An 18,247-nucleotide genomic window follows, 5' to 3' on the forward strand; every position below is an offset into this window, starting at 1 on the left:
GTGATTGATGACTCAAACTGGGAGAACTCACCTTTCCACAGCCATTTCCCAGCCATTCCAAGAGGACTCTCCTCGACTGTTTACGACTCTAATCTTGTTTCTGTGTAAAACAAAAACGTGACTCCATCGTTGACCCCACGGAACTTAAGCTAATGTCTGAGTCACCGCTAACCAAAAATCGTTCCCGCATGCCCCAATAAAGTATAACCAATCCAACCTACCGCCCATAATTCCATGTTGCCAATACCATGGTTAAGGAAAATCGAAAACGCACCACGAGAATTTTCACATTTTCACCTGAACGAATGAAGCGAAGTGGAAGAACTTGTTCGGGCCATAAATATCAATTAGCTAAGATAAAGATACTAAAGCGAGCCACAAGACCACGAATCGGAAAATAAAACTAATTGCAGCTAGCCGGTGGTCCTTCCCGTCGCTCCACATACATATATATGTACATACACGTATATGTTTCTGGCCAGACTTCGACTGGAAAGGAAGTCGTAAAATTGATAAAGGCGCTGGACCAAGGAAAAACACTCCACTCCGATTATGAGAGTGAGTGTCACTAAAGTGCCAGGTCACGTTCGGAATTCTGGTCTGCGGCAAAAGTGAGTCACACACAGAAACTGAAACACCGACCGACTCCGGAGATCCGAGAATTTTCCGGAGCTCATCTTTTTATCAGGCAGCCAGCTTGATAAGCTGCTACAAATTTCGATGACGCAAGTGGAAAATGGAAATGAAAGTGGGTACCCCGTCTCCCACCTAAAGAGATTTTCCGGGAGGCGGTAGTCTACGTAGTCGCTGCCTCTAATTTGCTGCTCATTTTGTTTGATGATGTGACGACACACGATTCGCCGCCTCTTTGAACTTGGCCTGCGGCATTTTATCTGGATTTTGGATTCTGTATTCTGGATTCGGTGCGCTGAGAAGCTATCTTCAGACCCGGTGTGGTCCTTATCTCAGGCGTGTGCTGCTGCTAATGAGCGTCTGCTAGCTGTTTGCATTTGGCTTAAACAAACAGCAAGTTAGCCGCACTGCTCTTTGTTTTATATTAGCGTTTGAGAATTGGGATAAGACCTCTGGCTTATCGCTGTATAAACCTATCCCTGACCTAAGTCAGCGGTATTTCCTCGTACATATGTATAGTGTGTGGAGTGAGCTTCATGGCTGGAATAATCTGACAGCGACCCAGTTTGATAGAAACTAACATGCAGCTAGCTAATCTAGGGGATCGAAAGGGTTTCCGATTGCCCAGTTTGCTTAGCTGTAGCTAATCTACAGAGGGAGTCAATCTATTTTATGTAATGGAGTGGTTTGAATTCGAGCAAGCAAAAGAGCTTTTCCATTGGATAACCTAAAAATAAATGAAACAGAAATAAACATTGGATCACCGAAAACATTAAATTATTCTAAATATCTAGAGCAGGATCATAAGAAAATTTTCTAAAACGAAGAATATTTTAATATATATATATTTTCCTTATATTGTCAATTCATATGGCATTTTATTGTATACGTCCTTTAGGTTACATTGTATGTGAAGTGGAAAATGTCAAAGGAATGTTTCAACCCTTTGGCAGTAATTTAAGCTGTGCACTTACCAAACCAAATTGAATTAGAGGCTCCGGCGAATGCATCCATTTTACAGCTTAAATCATAAACAGAAGCGAATGCTGCTTAAAATTTCATTACGCGCACTTAAGCGGTGTGATTTTCGGCACACCCTTCACTGGGGGAACCCCCTTTAACGCCAGCCAACAACCAGTGTTGCAAAAGCTCGTAAAATCCCCACTAGCTGCAGTAGCTGGATGGAAGCACCGCAGTGGTGACACATCCACATCCACATCCGCGACCACGTCCTCGTCCACATCCACTGCAATGCAGCTGGCGAAATGTCATCAGCGCCTGGATTTTATGGCGGCGGCAAAAGGAGAATGTATCTAAGCTGCAGTCTTGTTCCTGGTTTCGCTGGTCCCTGTTTTCCGGCTCCTAAATTCGGCTGAAGCGTTAAACTTTTATGGCTGCCGCAGCGCGTGGAGAAGAAGAAACTACCTACCTACCAACTCGTTCTCGTCGTAGTCGTCGTAAATAAATTTCTGGCCGTAATTAATTTTGCATGCCAGTCAGATAGTCAGATAGTTAGCTGCTTCTCAAGTCGCTTTTTCGGTGAGTTAACAAACGCACACGGCTGCTGATTGGGAATGCCACACGCCATTTAGGCCGCTTTGATATGCCAAATGTGTCGCTTAATGATTTTTATTCCTTATTGCTCATACGCACCGTGTGACGCGCACAGGGCTTAGTATGCAAATTGTATCTTTGTGCCTTTTTGTGTGTGTGACGCATGCGAGTCAGCCTCGAATCTGTCAGAATGTCAGCCAGCCAGAAAAGTTGAGTTTACAGTGCAGTCAGCTCATTAGTGAGTCTGTTTGCCATTGTGGCTCTTGTCTGGCTGCTCTAACATTATTTATCTGGCATTTTTAACACTTGCCGTTGACAGTCAGTCGCTTTGGCATATTCTGCGCTATTTTCTCCGCTGCCAGCGCACAAACACACAAAAATGGTGAGGGGGAAAAAAAACCCCAAAGTCGGGCTAACAAGTGCAAATTTGTTTGCTGCATCGAGCTGAGCACAAATTTCTCAACCTTGGCTCCGTGCTCGCCTTGTTTGCCCTACGTTAATTTTTGTTGATTTTACGCGTTAGACGCTTGGCTGCCCCACTGTGTGTTTACTGTAGCTGCAGTATTTGTATCGGGGCCAGGTCGCAGCTGTGTGTGAACGGAGCAGTGAAGTAAGTTGACACAATGATAGGGCTAACTGCATTGAGATACTCAAAGGCTGCTCCCCTGCATCTAAGCCAATTCAACTGCCTGGGGTCGACGAAACTTGTTAATACCAAAATATAATTGGCACATTAACAGGGCAAATGTAAAATGCACAACTTGGCTAAGAATAGCACTGGGAATTCCCTATTTTAAAACTGACAGTCCGCAAGACCATGCCAGTATACATTAGTCTACAAATTAATACTAATTTGAAGATAAATTTATATATATCAAAGACAATAACATTCAACAATTTCCTTTTGATCTTAATTTAAGGGATAATAGTAACCTCTTACACATCCATCACGAATGTATTTGTTTTTGTATTATTTTATTTTGTTGTTTTCTTGATTGTAATTGTTTGTTTGTTTTGTATTATTGTTATTAAATCTAGAGTCAATGGTCTTACTTTTGGATTTTCAAGCAGTGTTTTGAAAAGTATGGATATCACTGACAGCAGAAGGAAAAAATTTGGCCGTCAAACTTACGGATCCCTTGTGATATTTATGGGTTTAGCTGTGTCTCAATGGATTCTGGTCTGCCTGGTGTGGGTACTTGAGATACAAAATAAATTTAATATTTCATAATATTTAATCTCACAGGGAAAGTGGTCGTAGTATATTCCGTGACTTTGAGTTTATTTGCTCGGGCACCTTTGTTCTAGCTGGCTTATTTTTCACAGTTTTCGTTTTTAACCAAAGTGTTCGCAACCATAAGATCTATAGCTGGGTTGTAGCTTTTGTGATAGTGAGTGTATTATAAAATTTCCAGCTATTTTTGAAATCCATACACGTACATTAGGTGGAACTGGAGATATTTTCGATGTATGTGCTAGTAGCTCGCACTTGGGTTCCAGATCTGCTGGCCTGTTTCTTTTTCTGCACGCTCCTGATGATCGTAGCCCTGGTCGTTGGATGTCATCTTTCGTTTTCGGTAGGTCTGATTTAATCATTATTCAAGTAAATAATTTATCCCGAACCATCAGATGGATTTAACTCGCTACATAGCTCCGCTTTTTATCTTGAGCTTTGTATTGTCCATGATGTCCACATATTTTCTGTTGGCCCATTTGTTTTTGCCAAACCTGATGCCTTATGCCTATCTCATCTTTGAGCTCGGCCTAACCTTTGTAATGACATCGGTAAATTTATTCAGCACTAATATAATATATAATATATTTATTACCAATTATATTAAGATGATCATGCTGCATGCTCAAACAATTAATGGAGATCGGTATATCCAGATGAGGCTTAATGATTTTATCTTGGCCGCTTTGTTGGTCTTCCACGAATTTCTGCTCATGTACGCACTAACATTCTATTGGCAGATTCATTACAACTACTTCACATCAGCTGACTTCTTCTGGATGTCGACTAGTACCCCAAATACACAAGGAACAACACCCGAATATCCGGAGTATGGTGATTACGGTATGTGATATTAATAATCTGTTAAATAGTTTTTTGAACACAATTTAACATTGCAGACAAAAACACATCTGACGATGACTGGTCGCCTAAAAATGAAACCAATTATGATTGGTTACTAGATAATTGGGATACTATAGCTGCCGAAAATTCAATAATGTAAAGCCGCGTGACGTGCTGCCGTTAAAGATTATAAGTATGCAGCAATGCAATACGGTTATAGAATAAATCGTCGAACATTTAAAAAAATCACATTAGTTTTGAGGCTCCTTTTAAAATTTTTCTCCACATAATACACAAAACGAATCTTTTAGATCTTTTCCCAATAACTTTTCGTGGTCGTGGACAAATTTGCAGTGAAATATACTGTTTTAAAACATAGTAGACCTATGAGTTACGATGTATGTATCGGACGAGCATCGCTATTACCGAAAGGCGCGAAGAAAGTTTTCTTTGAAGGCATACGGCTTATTTGTTCTGTGGCTCATTTTAGCTCTGGCCCAATGGCTGGTAATAGCTTTTATGTAAGTAATAATATCAATAAACATATTTTCTAATTTACATTAGCCACCAGAGAGGATGCAAGGACAACTTTCACGTCGTTATACTATATCTGCCTTGCGACTTTTGCTTTGGCCATCTTGATCTTTGCGCTCTTTATTTTTATTGAGAAGGTTCGATTCATCAAAGGTCTCAACTTTATCATGTCACTGATAATAGTGAGTAGCTTCATAATGAATGTATATATTTTTTGCGAATTTAATTTTAAACTTAATTCAGGTGGAGCTTCAGATCATATCCACATTTGCTCTAGTCGCAATCAGTTGGTGGCCGGATGTCCTGACATTTTTTGCAGTCGCATTAATTTTAATGGTACTCTTTCTTCTAATAGGAGTATTTCTACCAGCACGAGTAAGATATGAAATTTGAGCTTTAATAATCGTTTTATTGCTTCAAAACCTTTTTTCCAGGCCGACCTCACCCTAGATATAGCGGTTTTATTTATATTAGCATTTCTTTTCCTGATTGTGGCCTGTTTTATACTATTATTTGAACTACTTGTGAGAATAACCATTCCCTATGCCTATTTAGTGGTGGAAATATCTATAACCTTTACGATTCTACTGGTAAGTAATTCCCAAATGTATATTCACTTAATTTCGGTATACATAAACTTAGTTCGTAATGTACCATGCCCAAACAATCAATGGAAACCGATTTGCTGAGATGCGATTGAACGACTTTTTCTTGGGATCTCTGATTCTGTTTCACGACTTCCTTATCATTTTCTGGCTGACATTCTATTGGCAGATCCATTATAGACCTATCACGCCTGATACCTGGTTAGAGACATCTACACCATATTACAATGGTACAATCAGAACCAACGATACTTATAAAAGTCTTGATGGTGGTAATTACATCGGAAAGAATTACAGTGCGAAAAATTACATATTTTCTTTTATGCAGATGGAACAACACTAGCACCGTGGTTCACCAGAGGATTTGATGACGGTTATGGTGGTGATTCAAATGCAAAAGACTATCCTGAGATTCCAAGCGGTAGAGGAAATCCAGGAAATCGGAACCCTTATGACACAGATTCCATGGACGGGCACAGGCCAAATAATAGGGATTCCACAAAAGATTGGTCAGTTTACAATCAAAGGCCAAAGAATGGATTTAGGAATCGTGGAAGGTCCCGAACTAAAGGTCCGGAAACGAAAACCGTACACCACAGACATCGTAAACCGGACGAATGGGACCCTGAATATATTACGCAAGGTATCGACATGGTAGTGCCCTTTGATGACCGTTATGGCGATAATTCAAAAGATGTCATAGAAGATGATGAAGTGCATCGGATTCCCGATGAGGATATAGGTCCCACAATGGAGGATGATTACACGGATGTACCCATTAATGTTCATTTTGGACAGCCGATTGATAAGTTTTATCAAAATCCCAACACTGGACCAAAAGTAGATATTGGTGATGCCGAAGGAAAATCGGCAGCTGGTTTTGGTGATCCAAACGTCGATTTTCCTCCAGCAGACTACCAGCCAAAGTCAACCGACGCTTCACATATATATATTATTCCTAAGGCAAGACCCACCAGGAGGGATTCTTATTCAATGAATAATGAACGACAAAATTACATTGAAAATGAAAAGATTGAAAGTGTTACTCCTGCTGACGAGAAAAGTGATCTAAGTCTTCGACAAAATAAAAGGGATTACAACTTGCAAAAGGATGAAATGACAGGACTAACCACACAACAATTTTCATTGGGACGAAAAGACTTTCATGGAGTAAGCCCACCTCCTCCATGGGAAGAGCTATCCGATGATGAAATTCGAAAATTATTAGACCAGAGGATCCATGAAGATAAGTATCGACCAAATGCAGACCGTTGGGCTGAGCCATTAATTACCAGAGAGCCTTATCCAATAAACCTTCCAGACTATGAAAAGCTTGTAATGAATGTCAGTTCAAGCATATTGCAATAGGCTCTTAAAGCAGTAAACAATATATGAATTATTTTCCTCTATAAATTTAATCCGATTTGCCGATTGTCATCAGAGCCATTAGGCATTTAATTGCACTCATTAAAAGGGGGCAACACATCTTATTCAACCGCATGTGCGACAGGTGACAAACAAATTAATGTCTCAGGGATTTATGGGCCCGCCCACAAAATGGGGTAAACAAGAGTCGACCGAAAAGTCAGGCCAAAACAACCTGTTCAATGAACTCTGCCGAAGGAAAAAATCAGAAAAACCGTTTAACAAATTACGGCCAGCACACGTGCAGTCACCATAAAAACGTACCCAACCGTACTCCGGTGCCCAGATACTCAGATACTCAGATACTCGGATACTCGCACCGTACAGTAGTAACTCATCGCATATAACACATTTACTCGCATGTATGAATGCCGACCACAGCGCTTATCTGTTGGGCAGGCCTCCCACCTTCGGTTTTCGCTGATGGAGCTTCTATTTGGTCTCTAACCTTGTTGGGGTTCTGGGCAGCTCTCGGGTATTGGTTTGCCAATGCAGGGTATTGCTTGTTCTGTATAGTTATTAAATAGCTAAGGTTACTTTGAATTCATAACTCATTTAACGGACTTTTACCCTTGCTTATGTTTTTGTAGTCATCAGAAGGTATGCATACAGCTGCATAATTGGAAATCGCTATAAACTATCAACTTTTTTATATATTCATTATATTCCTTATTTTAAATAACATATTACCATATTGTTCTTGTCGATTCTGCAATACACTTCCTTCACCTGTCGTTCCATCACAAGAGCATCTTGTATTCGCTATTCTCTGCGAGAGTTATATTTTTTTTTCTTCGACTGGGTTTTTGTGCATTTTGGCAAATCATGGCTAGAACGCAAGGCACGACCACGACACACAGAGGGAACGGGGGCCACAAGTTCTGTAGATGTGCTGTAGCTGCTGGTGTTGATGTCAGTGCCAGTACACAGTCGACAGACCACAGTCCCCAATCCTCAATTCCCACTCCCCCGAACCCAATCCCGTTGTTGGCATTCCCATTCGGAATCCCCCTGCTTTTGCCCAGTTTTGAGGCACAGTCACTCATGACTGCGACCTGAACCAGATACACGATGCACGATAATATAATTTATGGCCCTGTTTGGTGTTTGCAGCTCCTCGCTCACTTCTCCGCTGCGTTATGGAATGTTTGATGTGCCATGCCAGTGCCTCCAATGCCTTCAGTGCCTCCACCACGTCCATGCCTCTTTCAGCTTGGACTCATCAACAAATCGTACATTTGAATACAAATTGCAGCATTAAAGACGCAGAAGCTTCAACAAAAGTGTCAAATTTGACATGAAATTATTTATGCTCGCACGAAGCTTTAACTCGTGTTTTTAGTGCTGCTTTGTTGGCCGTTAGGTTCCTTGGGTCTTCTGTACACCCAATTAGGTTCATCGCCTGAGGAGCTGAAATCATCCCAGACAGGCAAATAAAATTTCAAGATTTTGTTCTCTTTTTTTTTTTTTTTTGGTTTGATAATATCTTTTCATATATATTTTTGCATAATTAATTTCTTCCCTTTCTCCTTTCCATAGTATACAATATTTATTCCGGTTGTTTGTTTTGTGAGCTTTAGCTTTAGATTTTACGCTAGTTAATGTTTCTATTTAATCGTAGTAACTGCAACTTTAAGAAACTGTCTGTGTTTGTTAGTTATTGAACAATGATGTCTTAAGGTTGGACAACATTTTTTATGTTGGAAATTGAAGTTGTATCTTTACAAGGGAAAAAGCGGGGATATCAAATATCAATGGATATCTTAAATGAATCGTAGACAAATATTGATGCCAGAAGATCACAATCATTTAATTAACTGACCATTTTTTAAGACATGCGCTTGTGTAATCAGCTTTATTTTCTCTATAAACTTTTCTGACTTAATCCGTTATTTGGCCAAATCCTTAAGTAACACTTAAAACGGATGCTGAAAAATCCTTTCAGCAGTGCACGTTCGTGGAGCATTCCCCAGCTGCACTGCATTTCTGCTGACCTAATCTCGACCAGGCGCATCCAAGTCACGTACATAATTTCAGAACAAAACCAAATCCGAAACCCCAAACGGCATCTGATATTTGCTCTGCCCAAAGTACGGATATCTGAGAGATTAGGATTCGTGCACTGCCAGCAAGGTCAACAATGGGAGTGGAAGTCGCCTAGCATTGGATATGATTTTATTTGGCATTGGGCGCAACTGAAAAACTGATAAGGAAATGAAAACGAAAATTTCAATTTAGTTTGCAATGTGTTCATTCGAGTTTTATATTTTTTCTTCAACTCTCGCTTAGATATTAGGGCTTAATCGATAGACAATTCGGTTTTATACATAGTACAATAAATAATACTCAGTCTTGCGTAATACAATAATATATAACAGATAACTAAAAACCAAAACTAAATTTTCTTAGAGGGAGGGAGAGGGTACATTCTCGGAGATATATGTTATTACATGGGGCAAACAACATTAGCAGACGATGCAACTATTTACAAGTGACTAAGCAATTGGGCTGCTACTCCCGGCCCTAAACCCTCGACTGACCCCTTATTCCCTGACCTCTGACCCCTGGGTGGGCAATCACGCGGCAACAACAACGACCAATGAGGCGCAATCATCGTCGGCAGGCGCCGCCGGCTGTAAACTTTGTGCTACTGCCACTGCAACTGCAATTGCGGAATCGGAATCTGAATTATCCACCTCCTCATCCTGCCGCCCACTTGGCATGTTAATGCAAATGGCAGGCGTTGCTGTGGCCAAGTTGCTGGATTCCGAAGAGGATGGCGACGCGGATGCAGACGTGGACGATGAGGAGTCGGCTTTATCCTCCTCCACTGCCGCTGCCGCTGACAGCTTGCACTTTTGCAGCTTATTCAGCGGCTCCTGCTTCTCCCAATTGGAAATGCAATGGTGATGATGATGCACGGCCGCCAACGAGGGATAAACGAACTTCATGCCGTAGGCAAAGTGCCGAGGCTGATGATGCAGTGCCTCATCGTAGCTGGGCAATCCGGTGGCGATTGTGTAGCAGGGCGGCGATTCGATTTGGTAGAACCCAGCCTCGCTGCTCCGATGATGTGGATGCTGCATCTGCTGGTGCAACAGCAGTCTGCTGGCATCGCAACCAACCAGGTGCGAGGAGTACGAGTCACTGGCCGCATGGATCTGGGCACGTATGTCCTTATCTGCAATAAACAGAAGACGGAGTTTGTTAGTTGAGTTTGTCACCAGAAAGTTTCTATTGTTTAGATGGACAGAGAAAAAAAAGGGACTTTTTGGGGCAAGCAATGCAGAAAGCACAAATTAAGATTCTTTAAACATTGAGATATAACAATATTCCACGTAACTAATAGTTAAAATTAAAATTCGTTTTTGTTTAAAATTTATTTCATGATACTATTTTTTTTCATTTCTTGCTGTGTAGGAATAGCGGAATGGGTGCTTCCCAATCAGGCATCAAAGTTTTGACTCTGTCATTACTTTGTTTGTCCATGTCAAAGGACATTTGTAGAAGGACGGGCCCGTGGCATTAAATTCAATTTAGCGTAAAGGCGCAAACGCTTGAACTTTCCCGAATGCAGAGGCAAAAAAAAAGGCGAAAAAAATGGCAAAAAAGGGGAAGCGGAAAGTTTTGTGCTGACCGGAAATGCCGGCGAGGATGGCAGGACAGGCGAAGTTCCTTCACAGCGGACTGACTGCCACCCAAGCAACAACAGCAACTAGGCAATAATATGCCGGAAGTGCGCGCGTGGCAGAATGGAATGAAATAAAATACTCTCTCGCATACACACAGACACACAGGCTCACACATACACGTTCGCCAACTGCCAACTGCAATGAAATAAAAGCTCGACAGCCCCGGAAAGTAGGCAGCAGAAAGCATTTAATTTTTATAATGCCGCAGCTGCTGTCCATGTGTGTGTGCTTGAGTGTGTGTGTGTGTGCATGTTTCAAATTAAGCAGAGTTAAATTAAGATTGGAAAATTCCAATTTCCATGCACACGCGCTCTAAGCCGAGGCCATCAAAGAATTTAATTTGGTTGTATTTTGAGTTACAGCAGATTAAAAATGCATGAAGCAATAATTTGCCTCAAATAGAATTTCGGCCCAGCATATGTGGCATTGCAAAAAGTGGCAGGTATTCAGTATTATTAAATGCAATTTAAACTGCATTCAATAAATAAATAGGGGATCGCCTCTGTCCATTTTTTGTGTCATTTAATTTGGTTGCCGCCTCGCTGTGGAAAAACTCGGCAATTTTTTAATTGTTCAGGCTGTATTTTTCATAAATTCTCTGTTCCCGAAAACGCTTTTTCAATTAAAGCGCATCTCGCAGGAAGGAAAGGTGGTCGGTATTTCGGTTTTTGTGGCATGGGGTAAAGCCTGTTGAAAAATTTGCGCATTACAATATTAAAACGCAGCGGTAGCAGAACCAGTCAGCAGTTACAGTGGCTGCCAGCAGTTGTTGATTTATTGTTATAACTGTAACACACACACACACATATATAAATCCTTTTTTTCGGCCAGAACACCCTACATGAGGACTCTGTCTCTTTGTTTTCCCTTTTTCGACTTTTGTTTCCGTGCTTTTTTCCTTGCTCTCTGTTTGATAGACAGCCGGCAAACGGGGCCCTGGACTAAGGGGGCGTGGCCCACTCATACACAGACTGCAGGCTTCATATTTTATGCAAGTGTTGAACAAACAGCCGCCCCTGAAAAAGGTGTACCCCCCCCTCCCCATCCACCAACTCAGCCGCTTCAAGCATTGCAGATGGACGCAAAGAAAGTCGGAAAATCGGGAAAAAGGTGGCCGATGCACGCAGAAAATTTATATTACTAACTAGAAGTCCTATGGTGATATCAAATGTCTTTTTTTTATTCACTTTCTATTATGCAAACCAGTTAGTGATGTTATTTTGAGGAAAATAAAATATCACTAACGGAACAAATATTTAGATACAAAATTTAGTTTTTATTTCGCTCTCTGTGCGGTTGGCAAAAAAAAATTAACGCCATTCGTTGATGCCTTTTGTTTTTCAGCTGCATTGGCACTTTGCCTTCTTTCTCTTTATTTTTGCATTTGTATCCTGTCTTTTTTCCCCATTTCTGTTGTCGATGCGCCCAAATGTATGCAACAATTTAAATTCATCGCAATAAGCTGGCACTCTCGAATGGAAACTGGCAAATGGAAAGCAGTGAGCTGCTTTATTTTGTGTTGCCATAAATGTCTGTTAATTTTTTAAACGCCCCAACTTTTCTGGCTTTATTCGATCTGAGTGGAGTTTTTTATTTAAGAATTATGATCATTGTATTTAAGCTGCTTTCAATTGTTATTAAGCCGCCCATTGAAATGGGTATTCGATTTCGAGTGTTTCCATTTTTCCCACACAAAAGATGCAGTCTCAGCCATTAAAACTTTTGCCAGCTCTATTATGTATGCCTTTCCCATACCACTAAGTGCTGGTCGGCTACAAAACAATTTGGTTAATTACAGCACTCAATTTGAGTTTGCCAAAATGGGGGTAAAAAACTACCAAAGCAACTAAAATATTTTCCATGGCCGAAAAAGAGAGCAGCTTCTAGTTTTTCTGCGCTGCTCGCTACGAAAACCATTAAAAATTTAAAAGGACTGCCGGGCTAAGAGCAACTTTTTCTGGTCTTGGGCAAATATGCTACGCTTAATTACATTTTTACGCAACTAAATTATGCAGGACCTATACAACATGATAAACAGTGGCTGTTGCTCCTCGGCTTGGCTTTGGCTTTAATTTAGTAACTTCATCTGGTCTGTTAATAAATTCAGTCGTAGTCCTCCGCTGCACTAATTGATAACAAGCCAAAGCCAAAGGACCGAAAGTTTGCCATCGCCAGTGTGTGTGACAGTTTAATAAATAAGGTGTAAGCCTGGCTGCCTGGCTGGCTGAATGGCAACTGGGCCAGACACTCTTGTGTTTGGGCCTCGTTAAGCATTTATAAGGTAAACACTGCGAGACGCCACGTAGCTGGCATTAAATGCACAAAAGCCGAAGTGAACTCCGGCCTAGTTGCTTAATTATAAATGACACACGTACTTCTCGTATCCCAGTATCCCAGTATCCCGGGCAACCTATCCCACCAACCACTTGCTATCTATCTGGGCCATAGGACCAGGGAAGAGCACACAAAAAAAAAATAGAAGCACAGAACACGACACTAACGAAACTAATTAGACGCATTGGACGGCCGAAAGCAGGCAACACATATCGCTCAAATTGATATTTCACGTATATATATATATATATATAAATGGAGCTTTCCGGATCCACCCTTCTTGGTCGCGTGTCGTAATCGCAGGGCAAAGTTTTTAAGGCTCGTTAGCACAAAATTGACAGTTTGACAGTTGAGTTGGCCAGGCTTTAAGGCCACGGCCCTTTGGCCCAAGAAGTTGTGCTCACAGTCCCAGGAACAGGACGAAAGTTTGCTCCTGGCCGTAGTCCTTCACTTGCTGCCCGGCCTAAATAAATCATTTGGCTAAATTGGTCTGCAAAAAGTTTGACACTTGAGTCGGAGTCTTGTTAGTTGTGTAGGTTGTTTAGCCAGCCCCTCCAATACAATTCCATTTAGGTTCTGTTCAGTTCTGTTTGGTTTAGTATGAGTTGGGTTCTTTGTTGTGGTGCTCCGTAATTATGTGTAAAGTGCCTAAACATATGATTTATTTTTGGGATTGGGATCAACAGGTTTCGAGCAGATAAGATATATATTTACATGGGCTCTATTTGGGTTGAGTGTTGGTAATCTGGGTCGGATTTAGGTGGGATTTTGATAACAGTTGTGTCAAACTTGATTGATTTTGGATTTAATACTGGACTGCCAGAGCTGAACTAAAAGTGTGAGAGATGTCAGAAAAATATGAAATTCAATTTTTAATGTTTCTAGGTCCTAAACTAATATCAAACAAAATAAATATTTTACAATCTCGCCCACTTACAAAGGCCACATTTCCTCAGACTTTAGCTACGCAGCTGAGTGATATGGTCCATCATTATTTTATTATATTACTCTTTACCGCCTCGGCCCCCAAAACAAAATATATAAATATCAAGGCACAATTTCACGCCTTTCGCCTGCAAAACAAATTTCGGGGCAACAATTCCAATTTTTCGAGGGAGAAGGGTCGACGAGGTCGTCCATATTCTCCAGCTCGTACATTATCGCTATCATAAAAGGGGCACAATGCCTCCGAGGCGAGTCAATTTAATATTATAAATATGCGGCACATATATTTTGTGGCATAATAAACTTGTGTATCTAAAATTACAACAGAACGATGCAAACGGCTGGCTGACAATTTCGAAGCGCGCCAAAAAATTTATGAGGCTTTGCGGCCATAGGAGCTCTATGGAGCAAAGCTCCCAAGCTGATGGAACCGATGGGTGGTGGTGGGACCTGTTTCGGTTGCTCTTTCTGTTTCTGCATTTTATATTGTTTAGCCAGCTGAATAAATGGCCGGAGATAAGGCTTTGGCGAAACATTTTGATTAAAGTCGAGCACATAAAAGCCAGATGTATGGCATTTTGGGGGCGGAAAATGAGTGGGGATTATATTTGGGTGGCTGTCCGACTGAAACTTACTGCATTTTTTCCAAGTGCGGAACTTCCTGTAGAAGTAGCAGCTGAAGAGGATGAAGACCAGCGACAGAATGACCAGCGAGCTGACCACTCCGATCCACAGATAATTGATGATCACATGCATGTCGGCATCCCCGAAGATCTGGCTCCACCACGAGGATTCGCCCGATTCCTCGGACCTATCCCGCAAGTCGGCCAGATCCAGAACCACCGACTTGGAGAGCTGCTCGGTGCTGATGCTGCCATCCGGAGACCAGCCGCTGGGTGGAGCGGGATCGTAGGACACCGCTGCGTTGCCAATCCTCTGGAGCAGGGCGTTGAAGGAGTTGAGGGCGTCGATGTGTCGCAGATCGTGGGCACTGGGTATCTCGAAGGTGATCTGATTCTGCTGCAGGTGCTCGGCAATTGCAGCGGGACTCATGCTGCTGGCCGGCGCGGATATGTACTCCGCATAGAGCTCTTCGGCAGTTGTGGTGGTCTCCACTGTTGGATAATCCGTGGTGCTAATCATGGTGATTGCCTTTGATTTATTTTAATTTGTAAACTTTATTTTCTGCTTGCGTCTGGCACACGCACACAACTGCTGGCACACTCGCGTCACGACACGTAAACAAATCGTTTGGCTCTATATATAAGTCATGGGTTCGATTTCGGGTTTTTTATTTGCCGTAGAGTTTCTATAGCTCGATTTTCGGTGCGTCCGTTCGCTGGAGCGGCTATAAGTTGACTGACTGCTAGCTGGCAGAGCATAATACCTACATCGGGTCGCTGAGAATGCCATGCCATGCGGGAAATTTGCCATTCCACTCACTCATTTTCTCGATTCACTCGCTCTTGAGTGAGTCGTGGGCGAGGCACTCAAGAAATCAAGTCAAGTCCTTGCTTAAAGAAGCATGCAATTTCTGGCATGTCTTTTATGTTTTTAAATGTTTGACGTCCTTTCGCCTTCTCCCTGCCTTATTTTTTGCTCTCCAGCTGACCTAGTTTGACCAAAAACTATATTTTCCGTACGAAAACCAGAGAAAAAAACGCTGTTAAGAAGGGAAAACTTCACCTCGGTCACGTTCGTTGTTTAAAGTTTTTCCAACGCTTTTCGGTCTTGTGTTTTTCCAGCAAATTGCTTTGTGGCAAAGTTTCAGTCTGTGCTGATTTTAATGAAAGGCAAAAAGGGGTTCTGAGGCATTTGATAAGCCTGAGCGCGAAGTTTGCGCCAAATCAAACGAAGAATTATGGCCAGCTAAAAGTTTTGTTTGGGCCATGAAGAATTTATGGAAATTATGTGACGTCTAGCTTTTAGCCATCTTAAACTAACCCAGTTTTCACTGGCTTTAAAGTAGCCCAGAGCCCAAACTGTAACCAGAACTCAAAATCTCGACCATTATGAGTCCCTCGAGCGTCAGGATACCGCAATGCTTCCTGCTGCCAGCAGTTGCTGTTGCTTCCAAAAAGGCTAAAATGGGGTACAAAACAACAAAAAATCAGGAAGGGGATTCGACCCACAGCACGCTTCATTTCTGCTCATGCTGACCATAAGCCGGCAGTGTGGCAAAAACTCAATGCACAAAAGGCTCCGACGACACAAAAACGTGCCAAAAATATCCTGCTCAGAAAGTGGAACAAATGCACTGCACCCGAACTCACTCCAATGTCATTCGAAAACCCACTCGAAAACCGGTTCTTCTCGGAGAGACTTGGACTCAAAAAGGGAAATTTTCTCCCACTTGATTGCGCACTCTCTCTCTCTCTCTCTCTCTTTTGCAGTTTTTCTCGCTCTCTCTGGTGAGTGAATTTTCCCATTTCCCTGGCGCAAAACCAAACTAAAAATGAGCAGTCGATGGCAGTTGCCTTTGAACTGCCCTGGGTTAAAGGTCACACGGTGTGTTGTGGGTGTTTCAAAATGTCAGAGGTCTTGGGCGGCTGGAAAATACGTAGTTTTTCCCGACAACTACAATGTGTAGTTTCGACTGCCTCGTAATTGCCAGGGGGAAATTGAAATAGATGCCCGATAATAAGCACTTAGCTAGAGACCAAAGTCACTCGATAAATGCATTAAAAACTTTTCCGAGCCCAGGCGAAAACTTCTGCACTGCACTTTGGCAAGCCGAGCTTATCGTTAATTAGCTTTCGACTAATTTTGAACTTGAGCATAAGTTTTAACTGCAGCGATTTTAATCAATGCGTGTTTGCGGGCATACTTCAGTACGTTGGGTAGTTCAGGGAAACTTTGATGGCCTAAATGCAGCTAGAAAATAATCATTTCCTTGGTATATTTAATAACTTGTTGGTCTTTGGTGTAGTCGAAATTCGTAGTGGTAACAAAATAAGTGGGACTTAATATAAATCAGGCTGTACAATAAGAATAATCATTTTAATAATTTTATATATTTTTAAAGCATGAAATAAATGCTTTTGTACAATTTTAGCAAACAATGGAATTAAGTTTGGCATCACAAATATTTTCTTATGCTAGCCCACTCACAAATGCAAACTATACTCGCAAACACTCGAAATAATTCACTTGTATACCACCTTTGTAGAATACCACAAAAAATGTCATCACACAATTTGATTTGTTGGAATTCCTCTTTGAGCTTTCAATAACATTTGTTCGCATTTCTTCGTTTGTAATCCAATTTTGATGGCAATGCAAATTAAATTCACATCACTTGACTTGTCGCATTCAATCTGCTCGGATGGAAAACCAACCCCGAACGATATTTTCCAACAAAAGTGGGGTTTGATAAACAAGTTTACACCTCTTTCGTTTGTGTGCAGCGAAGTATGAAACCTCACAGCCTGTCTCTGCGTGATTTTAATATGAATCCTTAGAAAATTGTGAATATTCTGTCTTTCAGACAGGAGTCACAAGGACTACTATGCAAGCGCAGGCAGATGCTCCGTGACACCCAGCTAAAAGTAAATTCATTAAAAATTCCATCATAAAAATACCTCGGCTGACGTGAGCGCCCGAAAAAAGGACGAAGAACTTGTATTCTTTTTACTAACTAACTAAAAGTAAACCATAAAATAGACAAGACACCACCAGGAAAGGGGCGCTGAGCGGGAGCGGGCGTGGCTATAAGACTGAAGGAAGGAAGGATGTGGACTATATCTCTGGGTTTGGGCTCGGGCTCGGGTTCTATGCTTTGTGCATGACTCGCTCCGCTTTCATCTTATCTTCCAGCTTCCATCACACTTCACTTACATGCTCTTTAACATGTCAACATGTCAGCCCCGTACGTGTGTGTGTGAGTGTGTGTGTGTGTGCCTGTGCACTGGTGTTGGCGCCCGTGAGGGTGTGTGGATGTGTGTGACATAGTGACATAATAAAATGTTACTTTAGTTAGTAGTTTAGACGTCGAAACCTCCCGCAAAAAGACGCTTTTTCACAGTGGTAACTGCGGCACTAAGCAACTTTTCTCCACACCATTTTTCTACCAGTCTAGAAAGTGCAGATTTAAGTGCAGTTTCTGGAACAGCAAATGGTTTTTGAGGTCTGAACGAATCTAGAAACTATAAACTTCTTACACTCATATACGCCTCAACACTCTTGTTTGTTTTTCTTAAGTTAGGAATACTAAAAACAGTTAACTGGATGGACAATTGCTTGGTATGAAACATAAGTCAAAATGTACACAATATTGTTAGTATGTATGCTATATAATCAAACGCTTTATTTAATTTCGTCATAAGTCGATGATAAATACTTAATTAAGATGACACTATACCCTGCAAAGCCTGATGTTTCCCAAGTAAGCAATCCATTCGACTGTCAATAAGTTCCTGTTTGGCTTATTCATTCGGATGCTGATTATG

At 41.5% G+C, this 18,247-nt stretch overlaps 3 protein-coding genes across 5 annotated transcripts; 2 read left to right on the forward strand and 1 right to left on the reverse strand.

Moving 5' to 3' along the window:
* Positions 1–3,190: 3,190 nt before the first annotated feature.
* Positions 3,191–4,487, forward strand: CG42571 (uncharacterized protein). The gene is made up of 6 exons (NM_001169977.2): positions 3,191–3,378; positions 3,434–3,578; positions 3,633–3,764; positions 3,817–3,972; positions 4,030–4,264; positions 4,321–4,487. The coding sequence occupies exons 1-6, from the start codon at positions 3,272–3,274 to the stop codon at positions 4,422–4,424; spliced, it is 879 nt and encodes a 292-aa protein (NP_001163448.2). The 5' UTR covers positions 3,191–3,271; the 3' UTR covers positions 4,425–4,487.
* A 69-nt stretch (positions 4,488–4,556) lies between these two features.
* On the forward strand, positions 4,557–6,811 carry CG42570 (uncharacterized protein). Of its 2 annotated transcripts, none has more exons than NM_001169978.2 (6): positions 4,557–4,785; positions 4,836–4,980; positions 5,042–5,173; positions 5,233–5,388; positions 5,441–5,675; positions 5,732–6,811. In NM_001169978.2, exons 1-6 carry the CDS (start codon positions 4,661–4,663, stop codon positions 6,769–6,771), a joined length of 1,833 nt encoding a protein of 610 aa, NP_001163449.1. In that variant the 5' UTR covers positions 4,557–4,660; the 3' UTR covers positions 6,772–6,811. The 2 variants fall into 2 exon arrangements, with proteins under 2 accessions (NP_001163449.1, NP_001261890.1); NM_001274961.1 differs by having other exon boundaries at positions 5,441–5,672.
* A 1,437-nt stretch (positions 6,812–8,248) lies between these two features.
* comm (commissureless) lies at positions 8,249–15,168 on the reverse strand. Of its 2 annotated transcripts, none has more exons than NM_001274962.1 (2): positions 14,435–15,168; positions 8,249–10,009 (listed from the first exon to the last, which is right to left on the reverse strand). In NM_001274962.1, exons 1-2 carry the CDS (start codon positions 14,940–14,942, stop codon positions 9,405–9,407), a joined length of 1,113 nt encoding a protein of 370 aa, NP_001261891.1. In that variant the 5' UTR covers positions 14,943–15,168; the 3' UTR covers positions 8,249–9,404. The 2 variants fall into 2 exon arrangements, with proteins under 2 accessions (NP_001261891.1, NP_524095.1); NM_079371.4 differs by having other exon boundaries at positions 9,066–10,009.
* Positions 15,169–18,247: the final 3,079 nt, after the last annotated feature.

Source organism: Drosophila melanogaster, chromosome 3L (genome assembly GCF_000001215.4).
Source record: "Drosophila melanogaster chromosome 3L".
Lineage (NCBI taxonomy): Eukaryota > Metazoa > Arthropoda > Insecta > Diptera > Drosophilidae > Drosophila > Drosophila melanogaster.